General features: G+C 43.3%; 1 protein-coding gene across 2 annotated transcripts in view; it reads right to left on the bottom strand.

Moving 5' to 3' along the window:
- The window catches only part of LOC118288546 (myosin-9), a 31,956-nt gene that overhangs the window by 13,078 nt on the left and 5,079 nt on the right, over window positions 1-13,799 (bottom strand). Inside the window, exons 2-9 of one of the 2 annotated variants that reach the window (XM_035614775.2) lie at window positions 6,320-6,651; window positions 4,104-4,260; window positions 3,166-3,193; window positions 2,928-3,021; window positions 2,203-2,223; window positions 472-564; window positions 296-359; window positions 65-163 (exon numbers count right to left, since the gene is read on the bottom strand). In XM_035614775.2, the coding sequence (XP_035470668.1) occupies window positions 65-163; window positions 296-359; window positions 472-564; window positions 2,203-2,223; window positions 2,928-3,021; window positions 3,166-3,193; window positions 4,104-4,260; window positions 6,320-6,646 (883 nt within the window). In that variant the 5' untranslated portion in view covers window positions 6,647-6,651. The remainder of the gene's footprint in view (window positions 1-64; window positions 164-295; window positions 360-471; window positions 565-2,202; window positions 2,224-2,927; window positions 3,022-3,165; window positions 3,194-4,103; window positions 4,261-6,319; window positions 6,652-13,799) is intronic. The other variant, XM_035614776.2, reaches the window with a different exon arrangement.

Here is a 13,799-nt window from a genome sequence, read left to right as displayed (position 1 = left end):
CTCAGATCCCCCAAAAAAACCTCACTCTGACTTTAAACATATAGTGAAGTAATATGTTACATACTGCGCAATTTGTCTCCAGCCCCTGTGAGCAAGTAGTAGAAGATATGAAAGGTCCTCTCGTCTTTGGCCTGGCGAATGGCACGGGATTTTTCCAACAAGTCTAGTGGTCAGTCTGTTAAGGACAAGTTTTCTGACACGCATGAATCTTTCCGAGCCAGATTTTTCCAAACCAGATCAAGGCCAGTCCAAAGTCGGGTCAAAAAGGGAAGCAGCCGGACAGTTCAAAGGATACAAGTTTCAATATTGGCACCAACGATGTAACCGTTGACATCAAAGTTGATCCTGATGAATTTTCCCTAGCAGAAGGGAAAAAAAGGAAAGATTTAAAAAATAAAATTTATCTGGAACAGTCGAGGTGGAAAACAGAGTTTATGAGGAGAAGAACAAGATGCAGCAATGAAGTCTTACAAATCTGGATGAGTTGTCATTTTTGACTGTCTTGGCATTTCCAAAGGCTTCTAAGATGGGGTTTGCCTGCAACAGCTGCTTTTCCAGCTCCCCCTGGTGGAGATGAAGAGAAAAGCAAAGCACAATATAAAGGAACATTTTCTCTTCGCACTGTCTGGACATTTCTCTGCCATGGATTCGGATCCAACAAGACCGTGGCACCAAAGTGGATAACTCATTGTAATGGATTGTGAGAACCTCAAATTATGATCTGGAGTGTCTATAGAATGTTTCGTCATTGTAAGAAACTGATGATGCTGCTTCTTTTTAAATAAATATGCTGACATGGTGGCATTGGTTTATTTACCCATGATGTACTTTGGTCTGAGGACAAGAGAGATCATGGAGTGTGCAAAACACTTAAAACAAAAAGTGACAAGAGGGATACCATATACACACACACACGGCGATGCACACAAACACACACACACCCAAGCATTTTACCCCCAACAAATAACATCAGGTTAGTGCCCAAATCTGAAAACACCTAAAGTCCATGTGACCCTCATCCGAAACCCATCACCTGTTACCCATTGCAGAATAATCCAGTGAACACAAGCACAAAACAATGTCCTTCATTTAATTTCTTACTTCAATCTTAACTGGCTTTTTATTGTCAGTCTCTGTCTGCACATGCGCAGCACCATTGTGTGCAATATAAAATGACATGGTAGTTTATTTGTGAATTTCAAAACTTTCCTCTAAAACATTCTGTACATAGAGGCAATTTCCTTTTCCCAAAATAGTTTGTTGTGCATGTGTGACCTGGATTTTCGTACGATGGGTTTTTCTGTCACCAATTAAAATCAAAAATTCATAGGATAAGCCCATATCGAGTTAACATTGAAGGAGGCATTCAGAGCAATGACATTCTACGGTACCAATCTTTAAAACTCTAAATGTCACCGATTGAAGGCTCTAGAATTTCACATTCATTTCAAACAAATAAACTAATCTGATTTTGGAAAACTTTTCCTTTGATGAATTACAAAACAAAACTTTGATAACCAATCACTTAGGTGTATGTTAAAACCACAAAACCAGGCCATCACAAGACATGTACGCTAAAGAGGATATCAGTGTGTGTGTGTGTTTGGACTGGACATTGTACGACACACACACACACACACACACACACACACACACACACACACACACACACACACACACACACACACACACACACACACACACACACACACACACACACACACACACACACACACACACACACACACACACACACACACACACACACACACACACACACACACACACACACACACACACCACAAACACACATACACACACACACACAAAAAATTGAGCAACTTTGGACTCGGGTGCACTCACAAAGTAGCGATACAAGGTATGAAAAATTCAACCAGACAAATATATGCATACATCTATGAGACTTGCTTTTTTTTTTCTTCCCCCACCCCCAGCAAAGATCCCGCCCCCTCATCCTACCATTGTCTGGCTGAATTTTTCACAGGAACACATACGGCTGCCACTGATCTGCAAACAAACTTCCTCCTTACTTCCTATTGGCTGGCAAGCCATGTCACATCTGCCCTTAATGTGAGGGGGGCGAATGGGAGGGAGGGGTGAGGGCGGGTGGAGGAGGAGGAGGAAGGTTACGACAGAAGCAGGTGGGGAGGAAGGGTGAATGGAGGGAGCGAGTTAACTCACATGTGTCAGGATCGAGCTGTTCTGTTGATGGGAAGAGAGAAATACAACAACCTCAAAACGGGATGACGGATGTGGTTTTCATCACACGCCACTATGTTGCTTTCAGCAGCATCTATCAAAAGGGCTGGCAGGCCAGATAACAGTAATGCAGGGTTTTTTTGTGTGGAGTCTGATGTAATGTAGGACTACTACAGGGCAGACAGAGTTTTACTTCTGACGAGAAGATGCAGAAATATCACAGATGAAGTAAATGCGTCTGGCCTGTATCAAATGTCAAAGGGCCGGGAGCCTTTAAATCTGCACTACTGTTTTTCTGTGCCTGCAGTGCTGTTATCTTGATTTCCACCCATTTCCTTTGTTGACACTTCTTCTCTGTGGCCGCTGTGCCACAAAAGAATGCGTCTGCTGCTTAAAACAAGCAGTGTGATGGTGGATTAACAATCATGTGCACAATCAAGTGCACATACACAATAAAAAGTGGTTGATGAGGTATGTAGATGCGAACAGGAAAATGTTGGTCCTGTGAAATAAAATTAAAAAAAACACTGGAGGAAGTGCGGATTGAATGTCACTCCAGAATGAGGAATTCAAAAAAGTGAGAGCAGGGAGTGAAATGAGAAATCATGGCAGTAAGATTAGAGATAAAAGGCATTGATGGAGGATGTAAAAGAGAAATAGGAGGAAGGTTTAAAGGATGAGGAGTGTAGATGAGAGGCAGGACTGACCTGATCTTTCTTGGTCTTGTGGGAGGAGGCCACGTGAGCCAGATACTGGATGACCTTCTTGGTGTTCTCCGTCTTCCCAGCACCGGACTCTCCTCTATATACGAGACAGAGACAAATAAACAGTCAACATGTTGAGAGAAGGATGGTCGGGAACAGCAGTCGAGTTGATAAAAATTAAAAGAATGTTAAAGCAACACGAGAGGAACGTCATGTCTGCCTGTGTGCATCTGAAACTCACGTGCAGAGGATGGACTGGTCCTCGCGATCTGCAAAATGAATGTTCAAAAGCTGATTATCCCGTTTCTGCAGAACAGCAATGCTGTATGTTCTGTGTGAGCATTTGTAATCACCACATTGCATACAGATTTCAACTGTACAACAGGAAGTACATTGGCCACAGACAGGAAATCTACATCCGGCTTCCTGTCACTGGAAAGAGACGCTGACGGGTTTCGTACTAACGGGTTAATTACCCATCAGCCCCCTTATAAATTGGTCTGAACGCTCTGGGGCCACACGTGGGGGGCAGAAACAGGACCATAAATGGAAAGAGGGGAGTAGTTTGGTGTTGTGCATGACAGATGACAGAGCTCAGGCCTAAAAGGGGCTGTTGTGAAGCTAAAGAACACATACAGTGCAACAAAACAATGCAACAGCCCTGCAGGAAATACAGATTAGGTGCTCGTAATGGTCCCTTTTTGTTGTAATTGTTGATTGAAGTGACAAAACATTGGACAATAATGTAAAAGAGGGAAATCCCCATAAGCAAAGTAAAAGGAACACTGAACAGGGTATTTTTTCTGACAAAACTTAAAAATCTGATGATTCAGCCTCAAGATGCCCCCCATGACAAAATTGTACCTTTAGCAGATTTTAATGTACAACTCCCCAAGAGTAGGATGAATGAGCTGCACAGGAGAAGTACAGCCTCATTAAAAAAAACTTATTCCAATATTCTGCAGCTACTTGTCCCCAGTGTCTCTAAGAGCTGGCACTGACGCAAATAAGGTTTACAGTTTATGGCTCAGTGTGGTGGCACTCAGGACAGAGAAGATTAACTGACAAGAGAATTTTAAAGGAGCCATATTATACGACTTGGGATGCTTAAATAACTTTGCAGTCTGTAGGCTTTTTGTCTTTTTGTTTAACATTTTTTCCTCATCCACCAGGACTTACCCTGCATCATGCTTCTGTAAGATGTGTCAGTGATGGCGTAGATATGGGGTGGCATTTCATGCCTCTTCTTGCCCTTATACATGTCAACAATCTCCTCAGAGTAGATGGGCAGGTTCTTGTAGGGGTTGATGACGACACAGAAGAGACCAGAGTATGTCTGCAAGATGGAGAAGTGGCGTTTAAAAAGCCGCACATGAACGTGGAATATGTTAACAAAGTGAGGACACAAGTGAAAGAAGAGGGATACTGGAGAGACTGGACATGTGAAACTACCATAAAATAATATTTCTAAGACCCTGTGCAGAACGATCCAACAAAAAACACTTTCTGGAGCGTTTGAAACTTCAGTGAGAATTGCCATTGAATATTGGAAGCGTTATATTTCTGAGGGTTATGTTGACAAATTTGAAAATGATTTCCGATGATTGACTTTTTGGACAGCTAGCGAGCGCTGTTGTAACTTGTACGCCTGTCACGAGGCCACTCGTCAGTATTAAATGTAATTTTCTGACAAGAACCAATAACAATCAATGTTAATTCATAATGGATAATGTTGAATTGCCATTTCTTATCTCATGGGCTTTTGGCGTCATTTTTGTAGTAATCGTTTATAACAAATAATAATTTGCATAATCTTAAAAGTGAGCAACATTTGAGTACTGATTTGGTCATGGACTACCATGGCAACAGTCAAAGCTTTAAAGCATCAGGTCAGTCCTGCTGTTACTTGTTCAGATAGGGAGCATGGATTGCTCATTTCATATGGTTACGTACTAAGTGTTGGAGAAGTTGTACTTGAGTTTTCCTTCCCAACAACACCACGCTGAACGTTTATTCAGACTCTGATTGGTGCCCTTGTTCATTATGTAATCTCAACCCCACCCTTTAAGTTTAAACTGGCATAACCCTGGCTTTGTTAAACTACAGCCACTTGACTGGTTGGCCAAGTCATACCTAAGAACCACCTGGTAGAATATCTGTTCCGCTTCAAGGCCAAGTTTTAAATCGTCCTCCATTCCTTTCTAAAAAACCTCCACTAAATCTTCTCCTTTATGCGTCTGGACTCATTTCTCCTCCTAACATAACTGTAATCTTTTTTTTCTCTCTATGCTCCGCATTCTTGTGCTGGCCTCCCAATATCTCTGTACCAGGCATCTCTCCCTCGATCGCACACCCACCCGCTCTCCTCTGGGAGACGGTCAACCTAAAAACTACAGAGGAGCCTGGAGCCTCTCAAACTAACTGTAGCCTGGATCTCTGGAGGGAGGGAGGGAGGGAAGGAGTGAGTGAGTGACTGAGGGAGGGAGGGGACAACCAGTTGTGTTGATATGACCGGGTCACACCGCAGCGTCAAAGAGACCAAATCACTCCCAGCGCAGGACAAGGGGAATAAATAACATTAATTATGGGAGCAGCGATGGCAGTTACAACACTCTTTACATTCCATGTCCATCTGTGCAGAAACTGCACCCCCCCCCCCCCTCCCTCCCTCCCTCGTTCCATAACGCTGTTCTTCACATCTCTCCTACTCTGGCCTGCATTGTTCCCTTTAACTTCCTGTTTGTGAGATAACTCCAAATGCAGAGAAAGAGAAGAGGGAGAGAGAACATGACAGACAGAGAGGAAGAGGGTGAGGGACAAGAATACAATGTGCACCATGGCTATGTTAAGTGACTGCACATTTTCTTTGCAGTGACAATTTGAACACAATGGATGAATGGATTGTCTAAAATAATAGGGCTTAATGAGATAATTAGGAGGTTCAGCATGGTGATTGTTTTATACCCAAAGGGGATTTTAAAAAGACCAGTGTGTGGGATTTAGGGGCATCTATTGGCACAAATGCAATATAATATTCATAGTATTGTTTTCACAGTGTTTCCCACGAGTTGAGAATTTACTTGTCTTGGTGGTGAGTGGCATGGCGTTTGGCCGGTGTGCATGTTGACACTCATGCAGTTTAGAGGGGGAGAGTCTAGTCCCTGTACAGTTATTTCAGTGCACGTAACTCAGACAGGTGTCTGGCCAAAAATGTATGAGATTGAAAAGAGTGAAATAAGGCCTTGGTGTGACATTTACCCAAGATAAGACAGAGTGACTTTTTCTACTAGGACGAGTCTTCATCTATCTGGGGGAGGCTGCCCAAGTAGAGTAAATGTACAACATTCAATATAGCCCTTATATTTATCATTATTGTTTAAGGCATCCAAACTCACATATATGAGACCAGAGTAGTATCTCTCCTTCAGGTTGTGCAGCACCGACGCCTCATTCAGGCAGGTGAGCTCGGCCATGTCCTCCACCTTGCTGAACTTGGGCGGGTTCATCTTCTGGATGTCGTCCTTGTTCACCCTAATCTTCTTACCAGAGTCCGCCAGCTCCACAACACACTCATCGCCGCGCTCCTCCTTCACAGAGCCGGCCTCGAAGCCCAGGCGCTCCGAGGGCACCCATACCAGCTTCTTGGTGGCCCAGTCCGCCTGTGCCAGTGGGTTGTTGACCACGTTGCGGTCCACGTACAGGAACTTGTCTGCGTCTGACATGGTGGCTGTTTCAGAGAGAGAGAGCAGAGGAAGGTGTGGTCAGAAAATGTAAGAAATAAGGTCAGAAACCCAGATATCAAACCACCAAAAATATCAACAGTTCCAGTTTGATCCATAATGTCATTGAATATTCTATTTGTGTATTGCTGCAGGTCTTCATTAATATCTGGGAGGAAAAAAAGGCTTAGTGGTTATGTAAAAAATAAAAACATACATTTAACAAAAAAGGAAAAAACAGGACCAGAACTTTGCTCTCCTTCCATCTTATCATGCAATCTCTGCGGCATGCAAAGGTCACAGCTGATGTGATGTACGACAGGAGAAGTCAGGTCAGGTCGACAAAACTAAACACAACCATGTCAAACAGGGCCCCATGTTGCTCCCTCGCTAACTGCTGAGAATACTTCATCAAGTCTCCAGCTGCCGGACCATCTGGGTGAAATGAGAAACATTTGCCCGGGATCACAGAGAATCCAAGTTCACCTCCCAGCAGAGGTGCCTCCAGTTCCAGCAACCAACAAGTGAAGCTGGTGGGAAGCCGGCGCGTTGTTGTTCCTATTATCAGCTGATCAGGGTGCCTGTTCAGGCAGGGGGAGGTGATCTTACTACAAACCTCTGCATGAATTATGGCCCTAAACAAACAAGTAGCCCCGGAAACTAAACCCAGCAACTAAGTCAGGAAACAAAAGTCCCTTTTCCTTTTCTTTTGCATTTCCATTTCTTGGTTCAGATGAACAGTAAAGATAGAGGGTCAAAGATAAGAGGAGTAAAAAGTGGTTATTGGTGGAGATTGAGGTCTTGTACTCAACACCATACATGTTCTTATTTGTGATATACCATTTCTGACTTTGTTAAAGTAGTGCTGATCGATTTTAGTTGCTGATTTAGTTTCTAATTTAGAATATAAGCATATTGAAACAATCCGTAAATAAATTAAATTTAATAAATTTGGTTCATCTTGGCCATCTTCTTGCTCTCAGTAGCCTAACATCTTTTTATATAACTCGATATGAATATTAAATTCTTACCCCCAATTATAATATCAAAACTAGCTCAAAGCAATCAGCAGCAGTGGATGATTGGGTTAGATTCCTCATTCTACCTCAAATATTCCGGGGTCTTTAGGAACGACTATGTTGGAATGGTGACTTTTTCAAAAAGCCGGAGTCAGATTAATGCCGTACCAGTGTAAATTAAAATCTCTTAAAAAGATCCAGGCAGTGGAAACGGGCCATTGGTGAAATGTCTGGTGAACAATTGTATCTGGCACTTTAAGTACACAATTTATGTACAGAGCTGCAGTAATTTTGCACTTGGAAGAGTATCCTCTGACAATTGGTTTCTCAGTGTGGTTAAGCAAGAGCCAATGAGCAGATTGAGGTCAAAGAGTAATTGTCAAAAAAAATTCCCACAGAATTTGAAGCAAACACAAAAAAAAAGCATGACATTTAACTCTGCGTGCTGAAGTTTCGTATCAACCACGAGCACACAGCATATTGAAAGCTTCATCTTGTCCAGGCACATAATGTACAAAACCAGCTCTGCTTCAATACACCTCTGAGAGCTAATAAATAACATGTTGTTGGCTGGGAGTGCTGAGGTTTAGCCCATATAGAAGGTGACTAGACAAGTTTAACCAGTGTGGCGGAAAAAAAGAAGAGCGCGCCCCGACTTCAGCGAGTGCAGAGACTCTGGGGCAGTTGAAGCTGAACACGGTGTGCTTTCACTGACACTGGTGCCCCAGACTTTTACCGTCTCAATTATCATTCCAACACAGCAGGAGCATGACAACGTATTTCCCAGCAGCGCCAGGGTCATTAGCCCTTCTCCACGTTCCCTCACCTCTGAGAGGGAACACTAGAGGCAGCCTCACACTAACTTGTTTGAATATGCTGTGTGGCCCATATGCAAACACTACAGGGGGAAAAGAAGTAAAGAATCTTTGCAGAGGTTTCAGCTCATTTGCTTATCATGTCTGAAATATTTGCTCAAGTGTTTTATATGCCACCAGGGTAGCTTCACATTGCAACGTGGCCCAGAGGGAGATTGTGGGGCCAAATTCTAATGCTCAATATTATAAAAAAGTGCATGGGAAAAAAAAAACACATCCTACAAACCTTGTATTTCCCTGCCTTAGTGATAAGATCTGTAAACCTTTAACTAGTGTTGTATCCCTATGTCTCTAACAGTGGGTCAGCTGTAACGTAACTACACGTCTCTCAAAAATACCTTAATTTATTTTGATTACGAGCAAATGTGTATTATTATGTGTATATGTAATGTGTAACTTACTGTTATTTTAGTAATGGGTGCTTCTTGCAACTGTTTCAAATTCCGTGGACTAGGGCGAATCTTTTGACACAATGCAAACTCTGAAGCCTCCCTAAACTGCAGTAAGGAAATCTGACAGACCCTTAAAAAGTCTTTTGAAAGAGCAAAGAGTAGAAGTTGCTGCATTTTACAGGCTTGTGTCTGTCCCGTCTGTTCCAGTACATTAACCCTGATCTGTGAGAAAGAACGCGGGGACGGGGGACGGGGGGAGCCATTCTTCTCATGACCCCCGCATCCCTCTGTCCTCCATCACCACTGACAGGCTGCGGTACAGCTGCAGAAAGTCGCTCACCCCCGCCTCCCAGCTCATCTCCAGTGGACCGACCCCATTCAGTAACGGAACGTGGGGCAAATTAGCCCTGCTATACCTCTCAGCTGGCTCTGCTCTCCCTCCTCGGCTGTCAGTCACCCTCTTCTGCCTCTCCAGAATCCTATGACCCGTCATCCCCCCTCCTCTTGCTTCTCTTCTGTTTATCCAGTCTTTTCAGGGTCGCATTCCTCCCATACTCACCCTTTATCAGGGAGAGACGGCAAGCAAAGACATTCCACAAATTTCTGTCCTCTATCCTGTGCGCCTCCTCCCTTACGTCTTCCTCCGACCTATTCCCTCTGGCTTTCCTTCCCGTTTTTTTACCCGTTTCCTTTTTCTCATCACACCAGCAGGTCATGTCTGCCGATGGGTGTTTCACCACTCAGGAGAGATCAGCATCAATCCACACTGGAAACACACCCACGGCTGCATAGATCCTCCAGTAGAGCTGAGTGAATGTGTATCAGTATGTTCCCATGCTCCTTTAAAATTCACTCGACCATTAATCCCTCCAGTACATGTAGATCAATTGGCCCCTTGCAGGTTGGATACGCATCATGACTACAATTCCAGTTTGTCGTTTGGCAAAAACAAGAAGTGACATAAAACACGCTGAACACGCCCAAAGCTCTGCTGTTGCTTTAGCCATTTCAAGGTTGCAGGGAGACATGTCGGCCACAGCTCAAACACTTCTCTCAAATGGCTAATACACTTATTACTGTGTAAGTCAGTTATAGCAAAAGACAAGCATAAAAATCGATAATTAGTCTTGTAACACAAAAGTAAACAATCTGATTATATATTTGTGGGCTCCTGACATATTAGGACTAGAGCTTCAAGTAACAATTATTTTCACTATCGTTTTCCCTGCAAAATATTTTTGCACATAATCAATCCTTTTGTAATAAGACTTTGTTCTCATTTTCAGTTCCAATTATTTTTCCCCGTTAATAAATGTATTGTTTTGTCTTTAAAATGACAGAAAGTAGTAAAATAGTGATTTCCCACGGACCAAAGTGACACCTTCAGTTGTCTTATTCTGCCCATAACACAAAAATATTGTGTTTACTGCCACGTGCGATGAACAAAAGCATCCAATCCTCATATTTGAGGAGCAAGAAACCACAGCAATTTAATTTAATATATAGAGGAGGTAGCTTTTCAGTTTACTATCACAAAAGACAAAAAAGAACATAAATTTAGAACCTGAAACTGGGCATTGTTTGGCATTAATATTTTTCTTCGATTAATTTTCGAATATCAACTTGTGTTTCAGCTCTGATCTGGACGGCATTTGTAAAGCAGCAACGATACGAGTAGGAATCAAGTCTGCTGATGTGTGCTACAGTCCGACACATGCTTGACACAGATCTCAGTAGAACTCAGTGACACACTTCATATTACCTCTCCAGAGAGTGCCACGAGGGCTAAAAATGACTACAACAGCTATTCTAGCTTGACGGGCCTTAATCTATAGAATCTCAGTAGAAAGAAGAGGATTGATAAAGAACTGCCATCACACTATTTTAGGCCAGGCCTTCCCTTGTGGGAGCCGACAGTTGTGGTAAAGGATGTTGACTTGACTTGAGGTAAAAACAGTGGGTGTTAACACTCGCCACACCCACCTACTTGTTCATGGCCCAGGTTCTTGCAGCCTCCCCGCCAAGTCCTGTCTAATCATCTAAAATCAAGATTTCCTTGATTCCTTGTAACTCTGCAACACCGCTCGGCTGCGAAACCTTTCACTATCTATTCCGTAGAGGCCCATTTACAATGCGATTAGCTGGTCTAGATATTCACAACAAGGATTACTCATTAACTGAATACATGGACACGCAGTCATCCTGAAACCAACCCTTGTCCAAATATCCCTAAACTTTATGGAACGTGACAGATGCCATTAAAGGATTATATTTTAAAACAGAGTTAGCTGTATCCTGTCAGAGCAGCAGCAGCTTGCTCGAGGGAGGAAGAGGAACCATTAAAATAAATAACACTGGGAAGAGAACAGAGGCCCGTTTTAGAAACCGGCCTCATCGGACAGCAAAATGTGGTTACAAACAGAGGAAGCAAGGCAGCGGCCAGGTCTTTGAGAGCGATGTGGAGGAGGAACGAGGAGAAAAGCGTAAAAAAGATGAGCTCCAGAGTGTCCTTCTCAATCTCATTTGTCCCGTTTAGGAAACAGGTCAACCTTAGTCTTTTATAAAGCTGAGGCCGTCCATCCGTCAGTCAGACTCCCTCTCATTCCTTTCCACTTCACCGACTCTCCCTGAGTTACTGTAAAAACCAGGAGTCGTGACGGCCTCTGCCACAGCATGACCATGTACAGGCAAAGCCCGCTGCTCCCCCTGAACCTATGAACCAGCTGTGCCCGGTTGACCGCTCCATTGACAGGAATATTGATAAAACAGCTGAGTCAATAACACTGTATTACTACCAACTGCATTCGCTAGTGGAGGCCGAGCCCAACCTGCTCATCCTCACTTTCCCTTCTCACGCTGTGGATCATCTGTTACTCTGTTGTCAGCTTGGTTTGTTTGGATTTTGCTGTTTATATTTACTCCCATCTCAGCTTCGAGGGGCCACTTTGCCGCTCCATCCGCTTAACTTCCCGATGATCTAATGATCGCAAGTTAACTCATGAATGATGACCTGGGTGCCAGACATTGGACTGGAAAGGTACGGACTCCCCCAAAACTCATTATGGGCTCACACGTCTACTCTACACCCCCCCCCCCCCCTCGCCTTCCTTCTCTGAAAGTGGGTAGGGTGGGGCAATGAGGAGAGAAGGGAGGAAAGAGGAAATGACAAACTGAGAAAACTATTTTGCCATTTGTGGAACTTGTTGTGAGGGAGTCTTTCAAGGAGGAGGAGGAGGGAATGTGGCGTTTTCCTGAGTGCATACAGAGCGGCTTCGAGGAGTGAGACGTAAATTAAGCCCTTGCTGGAAAATAACCACACTGCATGACAGATCTGCATCACTTTCCACATTACTTTTCACATTCCTGCCCCGACCAGGATCCAATTTCACTTTGAACTGAAAGCTGGCCAATGCCATCCACAACTGGAGAGGTCCCGACTGGGTCTCACTGAAACCCCGGGCACATGACCTGCACCAGTGGTTCCCAACCTCTTTACGTCTGATGTGACCCCAAGACTTTGTCAGATGATCTCAAGAACCCCCTCCTCACCACCACCAGTCATGTTGGAAGGATGTTAATATAAATGTTATTTAACAGCATTATAGAAATGGGAATATCATAGTAAATAAGTGTCAATGTTTGGTAGCATTCATACTATTAATACCACAGGATGCTGGACGATTTGAAACATTCATCCGTTACTTTTAGCAAATTATTACTATTAATTGTTCATTTAGCTGATTATACTTTCTCTGCTCGTTTGCCAATCACAACATGAAGTGTTCAACCCTTTACCTGTTACTTTTAGCTGCCTTTATCAAATATTCATCCATTACTTTTAGATACAAGTAGGGTACAAAATATAGGGGTCTTCAGGGATCCAACACCTCCTGATTGACTCCTGAAAGGCTCTTTTACTCTCACACATGAATTTTGAAAAATATTGAGCGTTTCCTCTTATAGTTCCATTGAACACAACGTTATTTCTGCCGCTGTTTCAAGTAGTCCATAATCCAAATGTGTAGTTTAGAAAACATAATTACCCACCATAAAACTATTTATCATGATGCCATGCCCTCTGTGGTCCATCCTTCTTTAAATGATAAGATATAAGTGTGTGTGTGTATGTGTGTTTGTGTGTGTGGTGTGTGTGTGTGTGTGTGTGTGTGTGTGTGTGTGTGTGTGTGTGGCTAGAAAGAGAGAGGTGAGTGTGCTGTGAGGATTCTGCTAGGGGGCATAGTTGTCGTATGGTTGTGTAACGGTGCCAGTGGTGATGTGTGTGCAAAGCGTGTATAGCCCAGTTGCTTGCCTTGGCTTATATCCATGAAAACCTGTATATTGTACATTGCGTTTGTCTAAGACTTCATTCCAACACTGAACGCCCCTCCCCTTTCCCCCCCCATTGCCACCAGGTATTTTACACACTGGTACAGATACCCCTGGCTGGGCTCAACTGTTTTCCAAAAAACCTTCAATTTCAGAAATGTTTAAACATTCCTGCATAATGTCCTCCTTGTGCATTTCACCCATTCAGGACCTAATGGACAACTAGGTGAAATCACTCGGATGATGACACATTATTGAAACAGGGAGTTGCTCTGATAAAAGTACATCATTTTCAGGGTCACAGAACAAATTCCATGACTATCTTTCAAATAGCTATCTGATTACATCGCTGGGTGCATTGACTGGCCATTTGTTAAAACAGGGCAGATAACTGCACACAGCACCAGTTTGCCCTTTTACTGAAACCCTCCCACAGTATTGACTGTTAGATAGCTGGTTACGTAAGCCTTTAACACACAGCGAGGGAAGGCAGAGTGGAGTTAAGATACACATTTCTATTTGTCAGCAGTCATTTTTCTTCAGA

Source organism: Scophthalmus maximus, chromosome 17, assembly GCF_022379125.1.
Source record: "Scophthalmus maximus strain ysfricsl-2021 chromosome 17, ASM2237912v1, whole genome shotgun sequence".
Lineage (NCBI taxonomy): Eukaryota > Metazoa > Chordata > Actinopteri > Pleuronectiformes > Scophthalmidae > Scophthalmus > Scophthalmus maximus.
Note: the sequence above shows the minus strand (reverse complement) of the source record. Positions and strands in the feature narration are given on the sequence as shown.